Source organism: Camelus bactrianus, chromosome 4 (assembly GCF_048773025.1).
Source record: "Camelus bactrianus isolate YW-2024 breed Bactrian camel chromosome 4, ASM4877302v1, whole genome shotgun sequence".
Classification (NCBI taxonomy): Eukaryota; Metazoa; Chordata; class Mammalia; order Artiodactyla; family Camelidae; genus Camelus; species Camelus bactrianus.
Window position 1 is genome coordinate 67651986 of NC_133542.1, and position 27868 is coordinate 67679853.

The 27868-nt window shown below is 40.3% G+C and overlaps 1 protein-coding gene across 6 annotated transcripts in view; it reads right to left on the bottom strand.

Annotated features, from left to right (window-relative positions):
- DENND1A (DENN domain containing 1A) overlaps positions 1 to 27868 on the bottom strand; it is a 470473-nt gene that overhangs the window by 242949 nt on the left and 199656 nt on the right. For all 6 annotated transcript variants that reach the window (XM_074362200.1, XM_074362199.1, XM_074362197.1 and 3 more), the window contains 3 exons: positions 10317 to 10386; positions 5321 to 5401; positions 1403 to 1456 (listed from right to left, as the gene is read on the bottom strand). In XM_074362200.1, coding sequence (XP_074218301.1) covers positions 1403 to 1456; positions 5321 to 5401; positions 10317 to 10386 — 205 coding nt within the window. The remainder of the gene's footprint in view (positions 1 to 1402; positions 1457 to 5320; positions 5402 to 10316; positions 10387 to 27868) is intronic.

The following is a 27868-nucleotide window of genomic DNA, read 5'->3' on the forward strand; positions in this document are numbered from 1 at the left end:
TTAAAATTGCTTACTTGACTTATTCCAGTATTTTTAAAAAAGCAATCAAGTATATATCAAAAGAGTCAAAAGCCAGGACTGAACAGATATCCGCACACCAGTATTCATAGCAGAATTATTCACAAGAGCCAAAAGGTAAAAACAACCCAAGTGTCCATTGATGGATAAGCAAAACATAGTATGTTACATACATCCAATGGAATATTATTCAGCCCTAAAAAGGAAGGAAATTCTGACACATACTACAACATGGATGAATCACAAAGGCATTATGCTAAGTGAAATAAACCAGACACAAAAGGACAAATACTGTATGATTCAACTTAAATAAAGCGCCTAGAGTAATCAAATTCTTAGAGACAGAAAGAACAGTTGTTGCCAAGTGATGGAAGGAGGAGGAAAATGAGTTGTTGTTTAAAGGACTGTTTGATGGGTGCAGAGTCTCAGTTGGGAAAGATGAAAAAATTGGTGACAGCTGTACAACAATGTGAATGTGTTTACCAATGAAACGTATAAAGATGGTTAAAACAGTAAATTTTATGTTATATATAATGTTGTGTATTTTGCCACAATCAAAAAAAAGCAACCAAGTGCCTTAGTGGTGGTGATTCTGTACATAATTCTACATAGTACTATTTATAATCTGAGTAAAACATTTTGAAAATATGCCTTAAGACTAGGCTAGCTATGTCATTTAGCTTGCTCAGAGGGCAAACATTAACCTCTGCTTCCTCAGACTCAAGTTTACAAAGTCTTTAAGAGGTGGGGGTGGGGGTCCTCACACTTCTTCCCATAAATACTTTATCTTACTCTCTTAACAGTGAACATGGAAATGTAGTAGAAGTATAATTCTACTTGAGTAAATCTACCCCAATAAAGCAATTCTTATATGGAAAGTTCTTTATATAGAAACATTTTATTTACAACAGTAAAAACTGAAAACTACCAAAATGCACAATAGCGAGGAAATAACTAAGTAAACTGCACAGCAAATTGAATATTACGTAGCCAGCAAAAATGATTATGAATGAAATGGCAAAATGCTTACGTAATAGGTGACTCTAAGTATGTAAAAAATAGATTCTAAAAAGACTACAATGAGACACTACCATGTTAATAGGTGATTACCTTTGAGAAGTACAAATAATCCATACCTCTCTGCCTTTATATTTCCTATACTTTTCAAATATTCTCTATTTGGTTTTGCTTTTTAATGCATTACTTTTTTTTTTGAGTATTTCACAATCTTGTTTATCTATTCCACATTTTGAAATCTCAGTCTGTCCCTTCCCACTCATTGTTGCAATCCTTTTATAAAGGGAAAACATATCCTTTTTTTTTAAATAAGTAAAAAAACAAAGAAGAATAAAAATTTAATTCACCCCCCCACCCAAGTACTCACATTCTCAGGTATGCTAGGAAGTTCTCTGGTATCAGGCACAGTAAAATAAGAATGCTGAAAAGGAAAAACAAAAGCCATATATTTCTGTAAAAACATGAACAAGCACATTATTCAGAAACCAAGTAAATGATCTGAAGATAATTCCTCAGTCAGATGAAGAAAGAGACTTTCACTCACAGGGTATGTCTATGGAATATTTCCTTTGGATAACGCTGGATTAGAGCCAGATGCATTAGATCACCAGTTTGGTAGATGGAGTTCTTTTCTATGAGAGATGTGCTTTGGGAGAAACAAATGAACAGCTCAAAGAGGTGAAAGGCTAAATTTTCATATGACGTTTGCAGGTTTCTGAACACATGAAAGCTGCTGGCTTCATAATTTATTGTTCAATGAAGCAAGTGGACTCTAGGGACCAAATATCACTAGGTTCACTCAGGAACGGTCTTTACCAACCAAACCTGCCATTTCATTTCAGCATCTGAGATTATGTCCATCCAAAAGCCACAGGCCAAATCTGCCCCAAAGGCCCAGGTGAGGTTAAGGACAGCTCCAGCTGAAGGAATGCTACACTGACATTACAGATGGCCAGCAGTGGAGAAAGTCTCTCTAATCTGTACGCTCTGCAAATAAGCCTCCTGACTTCCAGCACAAATCCCAGTGAAGGGACCTAGAGACGCAGTGGAGTTGAAAACCTGACCTGCTCAGAGAACTTTCAAGGAGGCATCTCCATGTATGTAACAAGCATGTGTCCCTGAGTTAAATGACAACAGGCTGAACTGATGACACCTCCTCTGTGCTACTAAAGACTCAGAGAACAATGGCAAGCAGGAATGGAAAGAGCCTGGTGCTGGCCAATTAAAGAAGGGATTGTGCAAAGGCCAAGAAAGGTCACATACAGAGAAAGTCAGCTTAGCCATGGCCTAAGTTCAAACCTGGACCCCCAAGTGACATTTCAGGAAGTTCCCACTGCCTCCCATTCTTGGATAATTGCAAAATAAGTAGATCTCTGGAAAAATGAGTTGTATAGGCTTCCTGCAATGAAAGGTCTGGGAGACAATTGCAATAATGACAATAACAACAATATAGTATGAGCTGTTCGTCTAGTATTCAGCAGGCATTTATGAATAACTGCTACATAGAAGTCTTTATACCCGGTAATTTGTGACTAGTACCTCTGATTTCCACAGCAAAATTTAAGATAGATATTATCTCCATGTTATAAATGAGTAAATCGAGGCTTAGCGAGATTAAGTGACTTGAGGTCACATAGCTAGTAGGTGACAAAACTAGGATTGAAACCAGGTCTGCATACCTAGAGCTGTGCTTTTCCACTATAACAGACTGTTATACCTGTGCTTTTTATGTGCAAATTATAGCTAAATCCATTTGAATTACATAATAAACTAAAAAGTAAAAAACAAAACAAAACAAAAAGATAACTTACACACACTCTGCAATGCATTATTCCAAAATATGTGTACTTGTACAAAAACACTGTCTATGAAGTATAGCAATAGAGATTATGTAGCATAATAGTTATGGAAAACTAATTGGAAACTAGTTAACAATTAATTCAACTCAACAATGAGGATTAAAATAGTAAAAGTAAAATATAAAGTTAAATTTGATGCCATGAGATACCAAATTCTATACCAAATGGCTAGAAGGGAGTCCCAGGAAATGTCCAGTAATGGACGTCCAAATGGTGGTGGAGTCACAGAGTAATGATTGGCACAGTGAGGGAGAAAGGACAGGGACCCAAAGGTAGCCCCTTAATAGTTATATGACCTTAGGCAACTTTACTTAACAGCTTAGAATCTCAGTTTTTTAACCTGTAAATGGGAATTATAATAACCAGTTCAGAACTGTTGTGAAGAATACATATTATATACGTGAAGTACCTAGCATTCCATAAATGGTATTTTAATAGAAAATTATTATTACTGCTCTCAACTGTTAGTTTACATTTCTATTTTTCTCAATCACCTATAGCAGACACATAGAAATATTCTCTTGTGACTAAAGACAGAAAGTCCAGGATTGCCATTTTATTGATATTTCAGGCTTTATAATCCTGATGCGAGTAACCCTTCAGAAACGGAGAGAGGAATTCCTTGTGACCGGGAAAGAAGAAAATATCTGCTTTTACCAATGCAGTGGGTTGTAAATAGTGAGCCTACACAATTCCAAACCCAAGTAGTCCCCAGGCTGTCCTTTGAGATTCTGTCTTGCTCCATCGCCCATGAAATGCCGGGACCAGAGGAGGTCAGAAACATTCCTAGAAACCATTGGCATGAAACAGCTGCACCCTCTCAACAGTTCCTCCTGCCCCAGCGATGGCTTGTCCTTGAGGCCTGGCAGCCACTCAGGGGAAGAAGAGGCCCTTCCTCCCCAGCAGCTGTTGACCCAGCCAGGCTACTCCCCAGCTACCTGTCGGATGTCATTACAGACTGAAGCAGTGAGATCAAGCTGCTTAGGAAAAGGGACAGAGACAAAAGCAAGGTTGTTTAGCTATGCAGCAATGACTAGGGCAGGTTTAAAGCTCATTTCTTCATCTTTTCCAGGCAGTCTCCCCAACATGAATTTCTGGAACAAGGTTTCTTTCCTTCCTATGCTCCGTTAAAATGAACAAAACCCTCTACCAGTTCCTTCTTTCCTCCCTTTCTTTCAACACTCATGGTCTAGTGGAAAGAACATACGCTTGGAAGTCAGCCCTGGGTTTAAAAGCCCCAGTGTCGCTTATTAACCACATGACCTTGGATGAGCAAGTATCTATTCCTCTCTAAGCCTCATCTATGAAATGAGAATGCTAATATCTATTTGTAGAGTTGTTTTGAACATTAGAGATGCATACTTGGCATAAATTAGGAACTTTGTAAATAGTAAATCTATTATTAGTTATTGGCAGTAATATTGCTTTCAATTTGAACATCACACACACACAAAAACTACAAGATATGTTCACAAAAGAGCCCCTGGATAATCAGCAGCTGGCCAAAGGGTATGAATTCTGTTGAAGGTGGTGACAAGGGTTTTACCTGGGGAATCAGAGAATTTCAATAACTGAAATATGGAAATGATCTCCTTTCTGATACCTTATCTGATAGATGAGGAAACTGAAGCACATAAGGTTATAGGTTTTGATAAAATCACTCGGGTTACTGGCAGAACTGTGACTTGGGGACTGAAACCTCCTAATTTGTAATTCAGAGGATTTTCCATGCTGGCATGCTACAGAGCACATGGCATGTATATAAAAGAGTTCAAAGAAACAAGTTAGCCAGGAACTACTAGGTACTCTGTCTCTGTCCTCAAGGGGCATACAGTCCAGGGGAGTAGATAGGAAAATAGATGATTCCAATGCGGTGTGACCAAGTACTGCAAAGTGTAAAAGATGCTTGTGGCAAAACAGAAAACATTAGCTGAGCTTTGGGGGGATGTTAGGGGAGAATTTCTCTAGAACAAAAATCCGAGTTGAGTTCTGAAAGGTGAATATGGGTTACTCTAGTAAGCAGAGGAAAGGCGGTGTTGAAGGTTTGGGGGCAGCAGTAAGGGCTTCAGCAAAGGGGCAGGCACAGCAGTGCTGGGAGGCAAAAGCGTGAGGCACGGAGCCCAGGACAGGGGTTGAGGAGGCAGGCAGGGGACAGCCATCCCATTCGAAGCCCAGCATCTGCCATCCAGGAGATGCTAGTTGATGGGATGACAGACAGAGTGAGAGGAGTCTGGAGTCCATTTCTCAGGAAATCCCAGAGAAAGAAAGAACTACAACTCCCTGGCCTGCCTTCAGGACTCAGAATATTTGGGGGTGGGGTGAGGGGTGGGGCAGATGCAGATGACAACAGACAATCCCATTAGGCTTTCTTACTGGGACTAATGGACTGGTTTCTCAGTGATTGCTAATATTCTGCCCCCACTTACCACGCTGAGATGAACGGACACTCCTGGGTCAGGGACAGGAAGTTTGTGCAGAGTTTCAAGAAGCTCATTCCATTGACTCTCCTGAAATAAATAAAAGGCCTAAGTAACAAAAGCAAGGCTGAGACCTTAGTCAGAGACCTGCAGGGAGGTCTGGACAAACAGTGACCTGTGGGCCCTCTATGACTGAGGGAACTGGGGAGGTGCCGGCCCCAGAACAGAAATAGGTTTGATATTCAAGTAGGGTTGGACAAAAGACACTGCTTATGGCTCAATAAAAGAGCCAAATGATCCTCCCACACCACGTTTGACATTTTCTACTCAGCGAGACACCTACCATGACCGCCTTTTATGGATCATATACCATAAGCTCTCAGCAAATCTATCCTCTCAACTCCATAGCAACAACTTTTAAATGCAAACAACCTGAGCTTACAGGGCGGGGGTGGTGGGGAGAAATAACGATGTCACTATAGATCTTATCTTCATCATCATTACCCTCAATTAATTGTATTGAGTGTTCACTAGATACACACAGCAGCCTCCAATTATGGAAAGTTAAAAATGAACTACGTACAACAGCATGCAATATAGGATGGTGGCTGTGCATTTTAATTAGTGAAATGGAGCCACAGAATGCAATGCAAAGCAATACAAATTATTCAAGTGAAAACAGATTCACCTTTAAAATGCTCAAAAGAACATTGCTTACAGAATTATCCAAAAAGCCATTTCTCCCACCCTATGGAATTCTCTGTACTGATAAAATAGTAATAAGCTCCCATTTGTACCCGTGTGTTAGCTGTTTGAGCCTCACAACTATCTCACTTTACAGATTGCAAACTAAGGCTCCAAAGGGTGAAGTAACTTGACTCCAATCAGCCAGTTGGTAAGTTGCACAGCCAGGAGCTAATCACAGGTTTTCTGTGTTCAAGCCCAGAGCCCTCACCACTGTTCCACAGCAGTCCTTGGTAGTGAATTTAAAGGAAAGGAAAAAGAGGATGAAAATCCTGTTTCAATCTGAAGTCACGAATTACTCAAATTTCTCAGAGGAGAAAAATACACATGCATGGGTACACACATATAATTTTGCTCTGAAACAGCCTCAAATTTATAGAATAATTGTAGGACAGTACAAAAAACTTTATTTCCTGAACTAGTTGAGCATGAGTTACCAACATTATGCCTCATGATCCATAAATACAAAGGACATTCTCCTACATAACCGCAATTAATCATCAAAATCAGGAAGTTAACATTGAAACAATCATCTAATCCTCAGATCCCACCAAGTGTTGCCAACTGTGTCAATAATGTCCCTGATAGCAAAATAATCCAGTTCAGAATCATATGTTGCCTTTAGTTGTTGTGATACTCTAGCTTCCATCAGTCTGGAACAGTTCCTGAGTCTTTCCTAGTTTTGTATGAACTTGACAGTGAGACCAACCATTTCGGAGAGTAACTTGTCTGATGTTTTTTACTGAATCAGGTCTCAATTCATTCCATTTCTGATTACGTTCACTTTGATCAATTGACTAATTCATCTGATGTCTCTACTGTGAGATCACTCATTTTCCCTTTGTGTTTGGAAAGCATTTTGTGCAGTAATACTTTGTGTCAATAACCTATTCCTCAAACTTTTAATTTATCTATTTACTTATTTAACATTAGTATGGACACATGGTTTCCTATTTTATTCAGTAGGTTATAATCCTTTGCTATCATTATTTGTTTTGATGCTCAAATTGTCCCAGCTATGACCAGTGGGAACCCTTTGCCCCTTCAAGCTCACTTCTGTGTCTTTCTGGCATATTTTCATCATGTTTTGAGCATTTCCTTACTCTTTGGCACAAAAAGATACTCTGGGTTCACCTTATACTTTCCCTGCTCCAGCTTTGGAATTAGATATTTCTTTAGGGAGTCCTGGCTCTTTTTAGTAGAAAATGGTTTTAGAAACCAAGATTTGGGACCTTGGTGTACTCATTGCTACTTGGGTATTGTTGGCTCAGACCCTTTCAGTGAACACAGCCAGGGAATATATCACACACACAGACACATAATACACAATAACATCTCTATTTTCTTTATTTATCACATATATTGAAAGTCAAGGATTCATACCAATGGCTCTAATTCCAATCCAACAGTAGGAACTATTCCAGTTTCCTCCCTTTACATATTTATAACTTTATTCTCCAGAAGCGAAAAATCCTGCCCCTATTTTCTTAATATATTTTCTTGCTTGTATGTAAGCAATCATTTGTCACTGCCCCTACCTCCCTCCCCACCTAGATGCTTTCTTGCCCTGCTCGGAAACTGACAGCCAGTGCTAGGCTACCGCCGTATGCCTGCTTCCCTCTGATCCCACACTAACAAAAATGTCCTTGTCTCTGTAGTCTCCAACACCTAGTGCTGGGCCACTGCTGCTGTCCCCTTTTCCATGTGGATACCTCTGATCCCACTGGTGTTCTGACATCTGGTGCCCAACTGATGCCAAGCCACTGTCACCACTGTCCCACATAAACAACTGACTAATCCCTCAACCTCCAACACCCTCAGCCAGGCTCAGATGCCCTCCTTGCCCCCTGCCATCCCTTCCTCAGGGATGCCATCATTGCCCTATTTAGGACCTGTAACCATGCTGGGTCAGTGACTCAGACAGACACCCAGACAGAGCTTAGGTTCTGACACTCCATGCTGAGCCATCATGGTCATTCCCCACCCCTCCACAACTTGAAGTCTCCCTATCCTGCCCAACGTTCCCAATGACTTTTGGACCTGGGGAAGGGATTTTGTATTTTAAATGAAAGCTCCCTCCTCCTGTTCTAATATGATAACCCACACCCTGCAAACAGTTAAGCCAGTTGTAGGCAGACTACCTATCATCTGTGTCATAATTCCTTCAACCAGAATAAATTTAATAAAAAGAGTCCTTTGTACAAGGGAAACAGACTCCACTAAAACACATCACTGATGTCAGTCTCCAACACTCCAAGAGGCAGGGTCCCTACCTGGAGCAATGGTCCAGAGGATGGGCTCACCAATTTTACAGGGTAATAATCATATCTGCCCTATAGTTTGTACATACTCAATCTTTCTTACATCCCATTATGTGCTTTTGAAAGTCTATTAGTTTTGGGTTGTTTTTTTTTAAACTGCCTGGAGTATATAAGCGGGAGGAAAAAAATGTGAGTAAACTTTCAATTCTAAGACTGTTAAAACCTACAATTCTATACAATTCTATTTACTAAAAACAGCTTTCAAGTTTGTATGAAAAACTGAAATGTTTGGCAAAAGTAAACTGTGAATCAGAAATCGATGAATAGACCCAAGGTGGCCTCCTAACTCACTCATCAAAGGATAAATCACTTCTTTCATAACAGAATTCCCTGACACCCAAGCATTCTTTCAGAGTGAGTGTACTGATCTAGGGAACCATTTCTATCAGTTATTCCTTCCATTTACTGTGGCCTCTGGAATACATTTGCCAGTGAGTAAATCTAACTTAAAGATTTATCCATTATTCACACAATTTCCACCTTTTCTCCAAATCAACACTTCCCAAAGTGTGTTCCAGGAAACACATATCTCAGAATGTTAATATTTGCCATGAGATAAAAGCATATGGGACCACATAAGATGGCAAGTCCTGAGTAACACAGATTTCTACACTGTAGGACTTTTCAGAGCCTATATTATGTAAATCTTAAGGAGACAAAAATGAAACACAGCTTTCCCTTTCCCCAGTCCCAATATTATTGAACGATGGTACCCTTTTTGAATGGAGCATTTCTTAGAACTAATGTTCTATAGAAAATATGATGGAAAAAATTCTCTATCATTTAATAATATCACTTTAATGAAAAAATCTTAGGCCATTTACAAAAAGGAAAATATATAAGAAGTTAGATGTATGGACAAATGTTTAACTCACTAATAATCAAAGAAATGCAATTAAAACAATGACAACTGTTCACTTGTCAAGTAAACAATGAATTCAACAAATGATATTGGTGACAGTATGGTGACCCAGGCCCTCGTACTTTGCCAGTAAAGGATATCTTTTAAGAAAACAATATAATTCTTTCGGAAAGCAGTTTGGCAAATGTTTTAAAAATGTTTATGCCTACTGACCTTACAATGGCCCATCTGAGATTCTCCTCTGAAGGAAACAACCCAAAATGAAGAAAATGCTTTATGCTCAAAGATGTTAATGACTAGATTTATAATAGTGAAAAAAAAATCCTAAATAGTAAAAAATTCCCAACAATAGGGAAATGTTTCAGTAAACCAAGGTGCACGATACATGAAATGCAACCATGAAAAAGACTTATGTTTTTATTAGCATGGGGGGAAATGCTTCTATTATTAATTATGGTACCTGAAAACCGTGGGCTTCAAAAGTCTAAATACAGCTCCAGCTGACCTTCTGACATTCATGGAAGATACTTTAGCATACCATTTCTTCCAAAAGTACAGTAAGGTAGAGGTGAACTTCTAAAGTGATTTTCAGACCCTTAAAAAATTACTGTAAAAGCACAACAAAGCCCTATTGAAACAGGAATTTGGTACAGCTGGCTAGGTCACTTGCCACTTAAGTGTTTTACTCACAACCCCAGCAATTCAAATTTGTGCCTCAGCAAATTTATTATTTAATACATGTCATGAACTTTTAGGGCTGCTTGGGAATATTAGATGGTAAATATTAACTCTGAAAGCTAAGGGCTTATTTATTATTTATTTAATTCAAAAAAATAATGGAAGAAAACACCCCAAAATGCTAGCGATACTTATTTGGAGGGGTTAGGGGTAGGGAGACATATCAGGAGTGTTATTCTAAACTTCTTTCCTACTGTTTTCTGAATTTCCCAAACTTTCCATAATGGGAATGCATTACTTTTTAAGTAAACATTTTAGTGAAATATAAAGCATGTATTACTTTCATAATCATAAAAGTTAAAATTTACTTGTTAAGAAGAATAAAATAAAAGGCAAATACCTGTCCTTTTGTCGTGTAATCTGCCAAGATGTTAAGTAGCTTATAAAATACTTCGAACCAGGGGAGATAGCTGGGGGAAGAAGAGGAAACACACAAAATATTAGTATGCAGGTCAAAAACTTTAACCAGGAGCTAATTCAAGATGGTACATTTCAGTTTCTCTCTACATCCTGAAGAGCCTTCTTGTCATAGGCTGTGCTGGAAACGCAGACTGGTAAAATGCTAATTATTTCTGGGATTTTAAAAAATTGCCTGTGTAAGGCAGAAGATTGAATGTCCATTATAAATTATTCCCATGCCTCAGAGCTAGAAGAGGTTCATAGAGAAGAAATTCAAAGCAGACTCTGCAATCAGGAACCATCTCTGAATAGCCCTCCAGGGCCTCTCCTACCACACCCACCCTTCCCAGGAAAGCTTCTATTCAAGTTTCTCATGATTGTGGACACACACAGCTGCACACACATACAGCACTTCCCCGTCTGCTGTGTGCGAGGTGTCCCAAAGGCCCCATGAGCCTGAAACCATTCACGTTGCTGCATCAAACATTCCACCTATAATGTGCCTTTCTCTATACTTACTGCAGGAAGAGCTCTAACTTTCCACACTACCCTTCACCACGTCCTGACCATCCTGTCCCTTAACTCTGATGACAGCCTGGTCCTGACCGCACTCCATCCTCTGTGTGGATCACAGAATGGTCTTTCTAAAATGCAAATCTAAGTTGCACATTGGATTAAATTCCTGCAATGGTGTCCCTCACTACAGGACTTCTTAGGACAGTGTTCAAGGCTCGTCACTGTCTGGTCCTTGACTGTGTCCCCAGCTGTCCTGGCCCTACACCCCACATACATGCTCCTCTCACTGCAGCCTCACTCTGATGATGTCCAGGCAGCCTGAAGCCTGCTTGACCTTGCACAACACACTTGGTACTTTACTCCCTCTGACCTTCATGATCTAGACTAGCTGATTTCTACCCATACTCATAACATCCTTCCCACCCCCTCCCCACCCCTGCCTCTCATGCCCTAATTCCCTGTTTTCTGTGCTGCCTGGGTCACATGCAAACTCCTATTATAACAGTTCACATACCACGTGGCCCTCAATGGCATGTCTGTCTTCCCAACAGACTGAGCACAACGGAGAGGAAAGATTACATCTTTCTTCACTTTGTCTTCCGAGGACCAAGCACGGAGCCTGGCAGACCCTCAGTGCCCAATGTGGTTGGAACAAATACAACCAAACCAAGACTAATGGCAGAGGCACATTAGTGCTATAGAATTATTGTTGAATTATATCCCTGTGCCTAAGAATTTTTTTCACTTAATTTAAATGGTTGTGTTCTCTGTAAGAAACTTTTCCAAAGCAACATCAAATAGTCATGCTTTCCAAAGTGACATCAATAGTCAGAGTGTTGTACCAAGTGCCTGCCGTCCTGCTCACATCTGCCCTGCTGAGCTAACAGTGTCCGTTACTGATAGAGTGGAGCGCTGATGCTGGCAACTCCCTCCCGCCCGGCAGAGGGGAATCAGCGCCCTGTACAGATTACCAGCTGTACCGCCGAGGGTAATAAATGAAGTGAGAGGCAATAGAGCGGACAGATAAAGCGCACAGCTCTCTATCATTAATGTCTGTCTGAAGCCGGCACATGCTACTGTAAAATTTAAGTAGCTTATCAAAATATACTGATAAGCAACTTAACTTTTCACTTCTATGACAGTATTATCACTTAAGTTAATACATTTCAATCAGCTCTGGCAGCTGCATATTGATTATTACAGAGCAAATGACTGCTGCCACTTTACACAGCATTTACTTTGGCAGAGTAATGTAAACATTCAAGAGGGATTAGGGAGGAGATAAGTTTCTCCCTTCCTACTCTGTTAAATAAACCTCGGCTGAGTTAAAAGCCATTATAGTAGGAACAATAAATCCCCTCAGAAGAAAACTGCTCAGATTAGAGGATTCCTTAGTAAACAAATTCAACCAAGGATTACAAATATCTTTTTTTCCCCTGAAAGAAAGAAAAAATACCACTAGTTAAATCCAGCAGGAAGAGGTGGGGGGGGGGGGCGGGTCAGGGGCGGAGGGGGAAGCAAGAAGAGAAAATATTTTCTTGAGAGGAAAGCATGCCTCAAGTAGATGAGAGAAAAGCTGAAGTCAGTTTAGGAATACTTGAAGTGACTTGGGACAGGGTGGATTCTCTGCTAAATTAATTTAGGACTGTGGTATATAGGAAGCAGTATGGCCACCAGCTTCTACAGACCAACATAGTTTGGGCCCAGAACCTCAGGTCTAGTGTCCCCCTCCACCCCCACTGTGAGGATGCAGGAGATGACAGGGTGCGACTGCCTGGACCATAGCAGACCCAGGTTCTCATGCTCAGGCTGGACCTCACCAAATCGATTCTTTTTGGCTACACTCAACAGAACCGTCAGCCATGGGAGGTTTTGTAGTTGCTCTGGAAATCAGCCATCTCTTTCTCCCTTCAGCCTGACCGGACACAACTGTTCCCCACATGTTGTCCCCTGTGCACTGACAGATGAATATCTAGTGATGGCAGTGCTAAGGTCGTGAAACCAAAACCCAGCTGTCTTCTTCTTCAAAGGCTCCCTCCTTTCCCCTGTTGGGAGGCCAGGGTTCACAGCTGAACTTTATCCAGTGGCGCTTCCTGTGCTGCTTCATTAGCGCTGGCACAACAGCTTCATGCTGCCCACGAGGGTGCAGGTGAGGATATAGAGACCCTCCACTCCATTTTGGGCTTGTCTGTCATCGTGGAGTAAACATGACTTCACGATCCAGAGACAGGAAACAAACACTCCATTACACCGCTCCTCCCCTGGACAGCTAAAGGAGTTCCAAACGTCTTGGGGCCCACTCTACTTGCTACCTTTATGCAACTGCTCGAATTCACAACATAGAGCATCACCCTGTGGTAGGGGTTCAGTCCAAGGATGGGGCCAAAAATCCAAATCACTAAGGGTCCCTGCACTCAAGAAGACCACAGTCCTAAGTGGGAAAAAGAGACATATACAACAAAGAGTAACAGTTTGGGTGGGGGCAGCTGGAACGCTTTCCCAAATGCTTTATTTAGCCTAGGCTTTGGTTCAAATTATTAAGTTACAATGGTGCATTACCATGACCCAGTCACAGAGCCTCGATGGGGAAAAGCCTGCTTCCCAGACACAAGCCTTGATCCAAGCTTCTCTTGCCAAATCGTGGCTCAAGTCAGTTTGTCCCAGGCTCTGTCCTCACTCCGCGACCTGACAGTCAAATGAAGAGGCTTTTGTTTTGTGTGAAGCAGTAGGAGAAGAGCTCAGGCAGCACCCAAGAATTCCTATACACATGGCCTCACTGATGTGGACCATCATGAGCCTTTGTAAGATGTGCAGGGGCAAATTCCAGAGATAGCACATCTAGTCAAATGGCCCACGGTCAAAATCACCTGTAAAAATGCCCATAAGTTGACCCCAATGTACAGCAGACATATTTTGTCTCGATACAAAGCAGTTGGCCTGAGTTTGGGGGACCTACTGAATGAAAACTGACTCTGTTCAAACCTGTCAGCTTGGTGAGCTGCTTACCCTCCGGCTGAACTTAGAAACTGAGCCCAACTAAGGACAGATGACTCACTTTTCTAATCTCACTCCACTGAATGGACTGTCAGGATAATCACTCCCACACATGTATGAGTGACCTGGAATAAGTGTGTGTATGATGGGATTCCACTTCAGTATCCTAAGTATTAGAATAGAAAACCATTACAAATTTTAAAAAGCTCTCCCACTTCTCTTGGTGACAGTTCAATTCAAAGCCATTAGATGAGCCCAAGCAAGGTAGAGGGTGTGTGTGTGATGGGGGCCGTGGTGGCAGAGGCTGACCAAGTTGAGAAAGGGGGCCACCTAGGGGAAGAGTAGCCGTGAGCAGGCTGTCAGAGCAAAGTGTGGAGAGGAGGACATCTTCCTGCAGGGGCAATATGGCACAGTTTTGGAGCTCAATTCGGGTGAGGAGGGTTCCCTGGTAAGGGAAAGTCGGGGCTCCAGGAGGACAAGAAGGGTGTCCATACAGGAAGTAGCCTGGCTTGGAATGTCAGAATTCAAGAAGGGCAAGAAGAGTGTTTAAGTAGGGACAAGGCCTGACACTAGGTAAGGAAAGCATCTATGTCAGTAAAAAGAGGTTGACTAGACTGGTGTTGGAACCTAAGAGGAGTAAAAAGAGCATCTGGAAGGCAGTCCAGTCTGGGATGTCAGAGCCCAAGTGGGTAGGAGGGCACCCACAAAGGGTGGCCAGGCAGAGTCCAAGCAGTTGAGAAGGATGTCTGTGGCAAGAGGAGTCGGCAGTGATGGCCCTGCCTATGATGCCAGAGTCCAGATGGGATGGAGGAGGGCAGCCACTGTGGAAGGGGGCTACAACAGAGGGAGACTGGTTACACATAGGGGAACAGATTGAGACTGATCAAGTAAGTAAATATACAATGGGAACCAAGCTTACTGCCATCAGAGAAGAGAGTTACAAATGTGGATAGGGAGAAAACAAGAATGAATCCCATGATGTCTAACTGGAATTAGATGTAACTATGAAATTGTGGAGACAGATAAATGAAATATAAATACAAGTGTATGCATGTACTCATGTGTATATATACATTATAGATACATACATTCTCTAGCTCTAGCCACTGAGGGGGCCTGGCAGAGATATCCCAATTATAATACACATGCTTAATGCCCAGATCCTGGTTTCTAAGTACCATTCTCCACTAAAAGGAACCAGAGCTCCTTGAAGAAATATTTGACTCCAGGGCAAGGGCTGGGAAATACCTTGTGCTAAAAAAAAGGTATCGCTCAACACATGATCAGGACATACCAACAGGACACAAAAGCCAACGTGGACAGGTTCCTATTGACCAAATCTGTGACAATTTGAGCATCAAAACAAATAATGATGTTATATAATAATAAAATAGGAAATCACCAGTCTATGCTGGTATAAATAAGCATATTAAAAGTTTGATGAGGATAGGATGAGGATATTTCTAGTACACCTTTGAATTACAAAGGGAAAAAGAATGGAAAATTCTGGGAGACATGACCTTAATCAAGTAATAGGACAAATGGTGCGCCAACTAGTAGAATGAAATGTAAAGAACACAGAATACTTCTGTCATATTCCTGCCACGAAAGTAGAACCTAATTCCTCAGGAAACGCCAGATAAACTCAAACTGAGGGACCTTCCACAAATTAATAGCCTAAATGTCAAGTTCATAGAAGTCTAGGAAATACTGAGGAGCTTGTTCAGAGTAAGAGAGTAAAGAAAGATGACAACTAAATGCAACATGTGATTCTAAACTATATCCTTTATACATACACATACACACACATATACTTAAACACACATACATGAATGAGGGGGTCCAAGTACTACATGGTATTAATGTATCAAGATTAATACTAACTTTATGATTTTGATCACTGTGATGTTGTCATGCAAAAAAAAATTTTAATACTCACTGAAGTATTCAGGTTATTGGGTATTATTTTGGCAACATCTCCCAAATGGGGCATTTGTATTATACTCACAATTTTTTTGTATGTTTGTTATTGTTTCAAAATTAAAATAAGATAGGAGAGAATCCAAAAGGTCTCTTTTCCCATCAAAACTACCACAAGTAGACCTACAGTATACAGAATAATGACATGAGTTGGGAAAATAAAGTAAAAAATTTAAAGCCAAGGCTATAGGGAGAAGCATGCAATGGAGAGAATAGCTGATGGCAACCGTTGGAGTCAAAACTCATCACACAGAGGATGGGCTTCAGCTAAGTCCTGAAAGAGGCTGTTCTCAGTGTATGGGAAGAAGGTTGGAAGGAGTCGGGGATAAAGAGCATTAATGCAGAAGAAACTCATGAGCAATGGCTTGCAGGCTTGAACCACTGGGCCTGATTTGAGAACTGTGTTGGAATAACCGGAGAGTTGGGTATGCAGGCTGCAGGATAGAGGATGAGGCAGGAGGCAGAAGGGCCAGGCTCTGGAGGGGCTCTCATGTGCCAAACCAATGGGTCTCCCTTTTATTCTGTAGTTGGTAGGGATCCAGAAGGCCAGGTAAAGAGAAGCAACATTCTGAGGGTAGCCCAGTGGATCATCTCAACCTTACCAGAGTCAGTGTCCACTTCGCTACCCTAAAGAGAAAATCTTAGATTATATAACCTAGTTATACACGTTATTTGAAAAAGATAAATAAAATGCTCTGGCTCTAAAATGAAAGAGAAATAAAAAGAAAAGTACTTTATAATAAGAAGTTTAAATTTAAACACGCAGGTACCACTATATTAGAAGAGACAATGAAACAGTATCTCCCTAGGGGATTTGTGGCAGGTCTGCTTCTACTCACGTCTGGAATGAAAAGTTTAAGGCTAAAAGAGTGACGCAGAATACAGTCTTTCAGTTTTTCTCGGTGACTTCCACTGCCTGAGGAGTTCTTAAAACTCCATCGTGGGCATTGTAAGAGAGGCAGCCCTTCTTTTCTTTCTTCCTGTCAGCAGATTTTGCTAAGATTCATTTGATGACAAAGCATCCCTTGATTAAGGCTGTTTGGCATCCAGTATTTAAAGCTTTCATATTAAAAAACCAAAAGCCCCCAAATTAAAAAAACGAACAAACAAACAAAAACAGAGCGGCATGGCAGCTGGGGAGAACACTTGGGGAGTCAAAGAACCCTGTGTGAATCTCAGTTCTGATACTTACTAGCTGCGACACCTCCAGAAATCAATCTCTCAAAGACTGCTTCCTCTTCTATAAAAAGATACACATCACCTAACTTATGTAACTGATGTTTACAGAGGTGCCCAGCCTGGATCCTGGAATATTCTCCCTGTCCCTCTCTAACATTCCTGGTGTCTGCTTCAGAGGCTCCTCCACAACTCTGTACAGGAATTCCTCATGCCCTGCAGTCACCAGAGAGGACAGGAAAGTACAAGCTGTTGTTAAGAGGAAAATACTAATAATATGACTGCTTAAACCACTAAGTCCCCACTAAGCCCCTAATCAGTCTCATCAGCATCTGTCCCTACTCCTCTGTCAGTGTCTCGGTTAGTCAAACACCTACAATAAAAGGCAAACAAAACTACAACCTTTGCAAAGGTTGCAGGATTTCATGAAGCCCTTGTTAGAAATGCTGGACACCTGCTCAGAGTTGAGGCAAAGTGACTAACAAATGAAGACCTGGCATCATTAGGCCAGGGACAAAGAGAAAAATCAGAAAAAATAAGGATGGTGGCACAATACCATCAAAAGAAAATGAATTCAGTGCTAAAGGATTAAGAGAGGCATTGCAGAAATTGATGGAGTCCTCAAATACTTTTGGAAAAATGACTCCTTTTATGATTAGGCTGTGAAAGTCAAACATGAATTGCTATGGTGTCTAAAAAAAACATAACCCCCCAAAGAACCACAGGACTCATTATTTTAAGAATTAATGCATTGTTAGAATAAAAGCTACCTTTGGCAAAATAAATTCCCTTTCCCCCATTTTTACTATAAAATTTTGGTCCCCACTTAAATAGATACACTTTAGTCCCAGACTATGATGGCTTCCTGGGCTTACCCTACATGAAGACTCACCATAGTTTATACTATATTCATATTTGTCTGTCTTCTCAATTAGTATCAACTCCATGAGAGCAAGGAGCATGACGATGTACTGAATGTTTAACCTCTAATGTGTGCCTGGCACATGGCAGACATCCAGTAAGTCTGACCTTCACCTGACAGATGTAACTCATCCCTATAGTTTCTACTAAGGCCATTGCCACTAGAGCTATAGAGTTAACAGTCAACCAACTCTTGTGGGGAGATGGGTCTCCAAATTTAGGAGGTAGCACTTTGGTTAGAAAAAATGATCCAGAACGAAAAATGATTCCTGTCAATGAAGTACTGGAATCTGTGACAAATAATTAGAATAGAGTGAGCAAATATTCAAAGCAGATCAAGAAGTACCCACAAACTTAAGATTTCTTGCTCCTGGCCTGTCTCTCCAATACAAGTAAACCCCACCATCTACTTTTTTTGTTCCTACTTCAAGTACTATGGGAAAATGTCACAAACCAAGCTGATTATTGTAGTCTGACAACCTAATTTGTCAAGCACAGGTGAACCTCTAAAATTGCTCAAGAATCCTCTAATATATCAGTGCATCTGGCCCCAAGTTCCCCACTGGGTCTGCTCCAAACTATTCCTTCTTCTCCCATCTCTAACCCATTTCTCCTATTCCTCAGAAGATACTCTTCTTTCCAAATTTACTGAAGAGAAAAACTCTAACAGGAACCCTCCTCTCCTCCACTGCTCGTGCCTTCCCCTTTCCCCCTTAACTGGAGGTGGAAGGTGGGAAGACCCCAGATTCCAACCACACTGCCTTCTATAAGACATATCTCCTTCCCCATTACACTCAGCCGATAAACACTCCCATTTTTCAGCACAACAAAAACCACCCATGTGTGCTGGTCTACAGTTCTCAAACTACAGACTTTGCACCAAGGTGTACACATTCCTCCCTATGAGAAAAACACACCACATCCTCTTGAGCTAACCACATTAAGATTAAATGAACATTTTCTGGAATTTAAAATTGAGGTGACGTTTACAGCCCAAACATCACACATTTCCAGATCATTCATTTTTCAAATGTTGCAGCCAATCATCCATGAAACCACATATTCCTCCATATTTATTAAGACCTATCCAATATATGCCTGGCGGTCTGAGAGCTGCACAGGGAATGAGATCTAGTCCCAGCATTTGGGGAGCTCACCGTCTAATGAAGGAAGCAGATATACTGGCAGATGAGGTTAGCAGCCCTGCGTCAGTGCTATGACTGAGGTTCAAAACGGAACAGAGGAGAGGTTCTGGAAAATCTTCCCACAGGAAATGACACTTCAATGATCAACATTACACAGACTGCAAAGTCAGGAGACCCACGTGGGTCTGAGTATCAGTTCTGTCACTAGCTGTGGCCTGAGCCTTGCCTCACCTGACTCCAAGTGTGAAACATGGATACCATCTACCCACACTTGGCTGGTGTGAGGGGGAAACACGTGCATGCACCTACCACTATTCCTGGAACAGAATAAACAGAGTTTTCCCCTGATGAAATCGTACTCTTTTGCCATTAAGATCAAAAGTCAGAATAACCTAAAAATAAGAAAAACACAATCCCCTCTGGGAGATCAGAGCCAGTCTCGATCAGTCTGAGCATTCTGCTTTGCTCACAGCTGTTAATCTCAAATTGTAAATTTATTATGGTATCCGGTTAAGCTCAAGAATCTCTGATTTATGTCCATAATTAACATCCCATTGTGATACCTATTACATCTATGCAGGAAAATATATTGTATGTACTGAATGAGTAGAAATATTAATTTGCATTAGGAAAAAACAAAAAAGGCTCCCATAAAACATCTGTGCTTATATAAATCTACCCAAACATACACTTGGATTTGATTTTGGAAACAAGGCTCTTTTCTCTCTTGATATATTCAATAATTGTTGCTTTTAGAGAGGGGATTTGTCCTCGTCTTTTCTGTGACAGTATTACTATGATTGAGGGAGATTGCTCAGGAGGAAAGTACAGAGGTACTTTTCTCTTATCACCGGTGAAGTGTTGGTAACAGAAGATCTTTGGAGTAATGACACCTGCACTGACAATTCAGTGTAATTCTCAGATATTTTCCATGGAGCCCAGAGAGGGCGAGCTCACAGGCCTTTCATCATTTTCCTAAGACTTTATGATACAGCCCACTCCTGTATTCACACACTGGCAAGATTTTTTCCCCATTCAGAGCATCTTATTTTATGGTTTAAATTACTACTATAATACAATATAATGGGTTAGTAAGATTCTAACTATGGCCCACCTTACAGAAGCTATCACAGACTAAGAGAGAAATACATTGTCTTTAATGAAACACACACACACACACAAAACAAAGGGAAGGAACGGCTACACAAGAAGTTCTGTCCTACTTTTAGTAGTAAACAACAAAATTAATTATCCCACTAAGATACCATAGATATTATTCTCATTTTAGAGCTTGGAAGTGGAAGCTAACAGAAAAGGGAAAAAACATTTATCAAGTGTTAGATGCTGTGAGATGTTATTCTTCATAACTCTCTGAGATAAATTATCATCCCATTCTACAGAGGGGAAAACTGAGTCTCAGAGAAGTGAAGTGACTTAGCTAGGATAAGACAGCCACTAAAAGCATGGCTCAGATGCAAAAGTAGCCTAGTATTGTTTCAATTCTACTTGCTCCATACAACATAATATTAGTTGTACATGATCAAGTATAACAATCAATCCTCAAATTAGGATTTAAAATTCTTCCCTTGCCGTTTCTTACTGTAATGCCCTGATAAAACGAAAGCTTGCCTCCAAAGGCCCCTCAGCTCTGAGTGTTCTGAGCAATCCAACTTTGGCTGCCTCCCAGCAATTTGGCATGTTTTCTTACTTTGCCAGCTCCGGGGACACTAGTCATGTGTCAGCTCTTTATTGCTTTAGGAATTAGTGTACATGCTATATTCAGAAACACAAATATAAATAGCTCGATTTAAAATGTTTTAATCAAACATGGCAATAGAGATATTTTAAGTTTCCAGTGCTTCATGTCAAAACCCAATGCCTCTGCCACCTTAGATGTGTATTTTCAAGAACTGATCTAGAAGAACCATGGCCTATGTCATAGATTCTTAAACAGACTGTTGCCTTTTTAAAATTTAAAGTATAAAGCTTTAAATGTATGCTTATGGTGACAATTAAGGAAATGCTAGATTAGACAGGGCATCAGTTTTCCACGAATAGTACTCATTTAAGTTCATTTCCACCCCAGATCTCTGCTTGAATGTTATATCATTCAATCGCAAATCTCTCTATAAAAGTGTCTGGCTGTCTCTTAAAACCATTTACGCTCTATGCTTCAATGCCTTTCCTTGGCAACTTTTTCCATATGCTTAACTTCTTTCAGGGAAGTAGTTCTGTCTCAATTCACAGAACAGCACACCAATCAACACACGCAGGCAGTCAGGTAAAGAAAGGAAGGACGAGAGACAGGCACACAGAAAGAAAGGAGGATATGAATGTAGCTGGTCCAATAAAAGTAATGTTTTAGAAGGCAAAGAGTTTTAGGTCAAAAGAAAACTAATCTAGCACCTACCCCCAAGCAATCAGAGAGCCCTGAACTTGAATTTATAACCCAAACACCCTGTACCATATGCAACTTGAGACACACAACTGGTAGCACTACTGGGGATTTATGACTTATGACTTGTTCATATTTAATTTGTAACCAAACACTTCCCCTTCCTCTTAGCTACCTTAGAACTCTTGATTAACTCTTGTTTTCATAGGTCAAAGGTTAAATAAAGGAAGGGAAGCATTCTAGGGTGAGATTGCCCAGAGCACCACATCCAAGAGTGACCTATGCAAGGAACATTAAAATAAGTGATAAGACCAGAGATTGTTCAAGACAGCTGATGTTCAAAGCCTCCCCCGGGTCCGAAGCAGGACCTTACAACTAGAAAGCTGGCAAGAAAGGCAGACAGGAAACTGCTCTCAAGTTACCATTCGTGACAGAGCAACTCTCTCACCACAAGGTTTCTCCAAAAACGTTTTGTAAATGAGACTGAGGGTTCTGAGGGAAGGTAAAACAGGAATTTGTACAAGCCAGGCAGCCTTTCTCCCTGCTTTATTCTGTCACCGGCATCTGTCTTGCCCACCAGATTCTCCCTATTCCAAAGAAAATCTCCATGGCTTTCTCATTTTTTGGCAGACTTGGGCTAGCATGAGGGAAGCAAATTTCTTGTACAAAATTAATCACACAGAGGCACAGCTTACCCTGCTGAACAGGATATAATTGGACCAACTGCAAGATCCACCTCGTTCCAAGTACCTTTTCTGCTATGCTACTCATCATGCACCAAACAGATAAAAATAATAATAGTAGAGACATAATTTACTCTGGAATACCAAATATCAGATCTTTACATGCATTGGCTTATTTACTCCTCATAGTAATCCAATTAAGTAGGTACCATTACATCCCCATATAACATATGAGGAAACTGAAGCATAAAGAAGGTAAGTAACTTGCTCCAAGTCACACAGCCACAGAGTAGATCAGGGTTGAACACACAGGTCTCTGTGACTTGCTATACCAGTAAGTACTTTTCTGGAAAAAAATTTCCCTCCAGGAGTGGTATCAGTGAAGTATACACTAGACAGCACATGTACTTCACATGTTGCTTGGGTGTTTTCAAATTGTCAAAATGGGACAATCACTATGCTCATTTGTTTTATAGCTAGCTCTCATTCATTCATTCATCCATACATTGCCTAACATAAGCCAGGCACTGGAAAGAGAGTTAAATAAGGCATAGCTTCCACTAAAGTAGGTCCCTGGTTTAACTTTTGCATGCAAAACCATCACGGCATTAGGAATGATCTGATAGAGGCTACAAAAACAAAACTTGGAAAATGCTGAGAAGTAATGGCTGGGCCACCTGGAAAAGAGGAAAGGCATGCGTTCTCTCTGCATCATGACCACAGAACACAGCCAGAGCACGGAGCAGGTAGCTTCCTCTGCTGAGCCCTTCAACAGGATGGAGGAACCCAGTCTTGAGCAAATTGAGAAGGTGGGCATCCACTACTAGGTGATCAGAGGTGAAATGTAAAATGCTGTTAGTCATTCCCTGTTGTTACCCTGATCAAAAAATCCCACACGTAAGCCACTCATTTTTTAAAACAATCTTTGTGCTTATGATTTACTGCTTTATTATACTTCAAGAGGAGTCCATAATGTTAATAAAACCTAGAATTGGTGTTATTAAACTCTCTTAAAATATGGTAGTTAAGAGGAAAGCGAAGTGTTTGGTTAAACAAGTCATCTGTCCCCAGTAGCACCACCAGTTCTGTGACTCCCTCAGAGGAAACCCTAGAAACTAATCTTTAGAGAAAGGAAGCTCAGACAGCAAACCGTCTGGCACAAACAGGTTTCTCTGACATAAATTCTAGACTCATGTAGCACGAAGGAGAGCAGGAAAATTATCTTTCAGTGAGTAACTATTAGAAGCAGAATATGAAGGTCAGAAAATGTATACATGAATTATTTTTACTTTATTTCCACCAGCATTAAATGCTGTAACAATGTTTTTGGTAATATACTTTAAATGGAAGTTCTTTACTATGTGTTTAATAGCAAAACATATATATATATACACACCCACCTAAACATGCGCTAAGAGAATGGCTAAATAAATCATGGTAAATCCAGGCAACAGAAATAATATACAGTTGACCCTTGAACAACATGGGTTTTAACTGTGCAGGTCCATTTATAGGTACATTTTTTTCAATGAATTTTTTTTAATACCTGTATTTTCATTTTACAGATTTTTAAATTAACTAACTGTGGGGAAAAGTTTGTCTTCAATTACAGATCACAGTATGTGGAATCAAAAGAACTGGGGTTTGAATCCTGCTTCTATCCAAACTGTTTCAACTTCTTGCCCTCAGGTGAGTCATTTATCAATTCTTCTATTTTCGAGGCAGAGATAGCTGCATGTGGATCTTCAACTGCAAGGGGGGTCGCACCCCTAACCTCTGAACTGTTTAAGGGCCAACTGTAGATTTAAAAGAAGCAATATTCACAGCTATGTATCAAATGCAATCATACACACTCACAGAAAGACTAGAAGATTTTTTTAAAAATCTGTTTTCCTTCTACATTCTTCTCTACATTTTCTGTGGTTTATGTATTGAACATGCCAATGTCTTAAAAATCAGAAAAAGGTTGTTTTGTCTTTTAAGTACTTTGTGTTATTCATAACTGCAAATACTTGGAAACAAACTAAAAGTACAATAGTTCATAAAGTATGAACTATCAGAACAATGGAATTTTTAAAAAATTTCAAGTGTAATTTTTTTTAAGTTTGATATTCTTATTAGAAAAAAAATCATTGCTTTGGAGTCACAAGCTTGTAATTACAAGCATTTAATTTTGTTATTCTTTATTTTTATTTATTTATTGAAGCATAGTTAGCATACAATTCAACAGGTGTCCAATATAGTGATCGACAATTTTTAAAGGTTATGCTCCATTTATAGTTATTATAAAGTATTGGCTATATTCCCTGTGCTGTACAATACATCCTTGTAGCTTATTTTATACATATTACTTTGTAACTCTTAATCCCCTACCCTCAATTGCCCTTCATCTCTTGGAATATTATATATTCATTAAAATCAGACTATAGAAAAATATTTCAATGTAGAAAAATATTTATAACATATATATAAAACAGGCTTTATAATATGTACAAATGATTTTTCATTTTGTGTTTTCCTATATTCTCCAAACTTTCTACAATAAATACGTATTACTTTTACTCACTTTTAAATTAAAAAAAAAACCTGCCACATGTGGGATTCCTCCCTGCCTCCCAACTTCCAAGTCATCTTGGTTGGTGGTAGGGAGGTGGACTGGTCAGGGAGAGCAGAATCAGAGCTGATCCTCTTGTTTCCTTACATGTGCTTAATAACTGTGCCTAGCCAGCTCCCAAAGAGGCTCTCTGGATGAAATGGAAGTTTGCACACAACAAACTGGTCACACCAGTCTCATACTCTTTCCACTGCACCATGCTTATCATGGATGTCAGTTCCAGGGAGGGGTGGTGGGTTAACAGGGTTCTCAGTGACCTTCCTTAATGTGGGAGCAGAGAGCCTCCATAAACCCCAGAGGGGCTCAGAAAGTGAGATGCACTCACTGTGCAAGGCTACCCTAAGTTGAGAGGGCTAGGAAAAATGGGTCAGAATCTTTTTCTTCCCTGTTAGATTTTCAGGCCAAATCCTGAAGGCTGATTCATTCATATAAACATTTAGCATCAATATATGCCAGCCTTGTGCTAGACAGCCCAGATAAATACATGAACAAGACAGTGCAGTCTGTCCTCAAGGAACCTAAGTCTCTCCAGGGAAGACAGTCATGTAAATGGATTACAATGCAATGTGAGGCTGCTGTGATATGGGGGCACCGAGAGCTATGGGAACACTGAGTGGGAGCATCTCAACCAGACCAGGGTATCAGCTAAACAAAGAAAAGAAGTAGATGAAAGAAAAATGTACTTCCACCTGGAGGGGACAAAACATTCCAGAGGCACAGAGACAACGGGCTACAAATGGCTTGGGGTAGTTGGTTTCCACCTAAGGGTAAGGTCAAGATGATTCTCTGTGTGGTTTTTTTTGGGGGGAGGGGTTGAAGGGGTTGGGTTGGGGGTGCAGATGGGAATCTTGGCAGTGGAAGATGAGACTAGAGAAATCCAAAAAGACCAGCTTGTGAGGAGTTTTATGTACAAGACTAGGCAGCTTAGCTCTTTTCCTGAAAGCACAGTTTTAAGCAGAGGAGGGATTTGATCAGATTTGTCTTTTTAGAAGATCACTTTAACAACAGAGTGGAAGATGAATTGAAAGGGGAAGTCTGGAAGCAGACTTCTTAAAACTTAAATGTTTTAAGATCCAGGTAGCCGGCAAAGTCCTCTAGGAAAAATGTTCTCACAGTGAAGGCTTATGTCAATGCTCTTTTAATTACTTAAAGAAATTGCTGAATGCAATTAAAGAGAGGATTTGGCTCCAGGAAAAGAACTAAAGAATGAGTTCCTGTTAGGCTAAGGTTGGCCTGAAGAGTGAGCTTCCTTCAGAAGCAGCATCCACTGTGTGATGCAGTAGGATAGGAGGACCGCCCGGAGCAACAGAGGAGGCTCCCCCACCTATCAGAGGGCTCGCCCTGAGCTGCTACTTCATCTCTCCAAGCCCACTTTCCTCTGCCAAAGGGCAATACTTCCTATCTACCTAACAAGCCCATTGGTATGGAATGAATTAAGCAACTTAATACAAATTTAATAATAACTTTCTAATAATACAGAGTGCCTGTCCCAGTTCCAGTTCACAGACCACACGAGGCACTCAAAACCAGGTAGCTTATGTTATGATTGTTAGATAGGAGATGCTACTTGATCTCTCAGGAAAAGGAGTGGTTCTAAGCCATATTTTAGATTATTTTAAATGCCTCTAAAATGCTGAGTGCCAAAAGCATATGTGTATTCTTTACAATTACTTTTAACACTGTATTTGTCATAAAAGAGTAGTCTAGGGTCAACTGGGGTTTTATTAATATTTATCCATTTGATACAAGATAAAGATTTCATTTCAAAGACAGAATGAAAGCAAAGGAAAAAAAGATAGGGGTCATAAATATATCATCAGTATTTTTTCAATCATTCCTCAATGAATGACTCTTTTCAACATAACACTGCAAAAAGTCCCGTGTGCTTTCCTGACTGAAGGAATATTACATATTGTTCTTAACTAATTAAATAAGACTTAACCCTAGAAGATTTAGTATGCTATAATGATATAAAAGACAGCAACAGTAATAAGGCTGTAAGAGCTGTCATTAAACAAACATATGGATGTTAACATTTTTACCTTTCACAAATGTTTGAACTTAACTTTTATGGGTCTAAAACAAAGCAGCTTCAGTTAATTTAAAGATCAGTTCTCACACGCTGAGTCAGGATGGAAATGAAAATATCTAGTCCCTTAGCTGTGTCAGGACTGGGACAGAGCAGTTTACAGGCATTATCTCTACTCCCCATCTGAGCTACAAGATATGGGTATCTTCAGCTATAACTAACAGATGAAGAACTGAAGGCTTAAAGAGGTGCAATGACTTGCCCAAGATCACCAAGCTAGTAAAGTTGCAGTCAGGAATTGAAGTAAGGTCTTCTGGCTCCAAAGCTCATAGTCTTTTAATTTTTTTTTAATAAAACAACTTTGAATTATAGTTTACAAACAATAACCCCCTCCCCATTTTATGTGTACATATAGTGGAGTTCTGATAACTATATACAGCTGTGTAATGACCACCACACTCCATAAAGACAACATTTCCAGGACCCCAAAATGCTCTCTTGTGCCCCAATCAATCCCTCTCACCCCTCACATGGTGTCTATTAATGTATCATAGTTTCTACCACACCATACTGAGATCATCTCTTTACCACCTGTTCTTCCCACCATCACCTTTTTAAAATTCACTTATTTTTAACATCAATTAAAATTCACTCTTTTGGTACACAGTCCTATGAGTTTTGACAAACATATGCAATGGTGTAACAGCCACAGACAATCAAGCCACAGAACACGTCTATCCCACACCAGCCAGTTTGCTTACGCTGCCCCTTTGTAGTCAGCCCTCCCCCCACTCACTCCTTGTACCTGATCTGTTTCCTATCCCTATGCTTTTGCTTTTTCAGAATGTCATATAAATGAAATAATACTGTATGTAGCCTCTTATCACGATCTATCACGGCTTCTATCATGATCTTTTAAGCCACACTGTATATTTTAGCCTTTTCCCCACCGCTGACCAATGAAAGACAGATTTTAATGGTGACATATTCCGTGGATGTTCCCATGTACCACAACTCTGAGGTGCTAGCTGTGGCTCTAC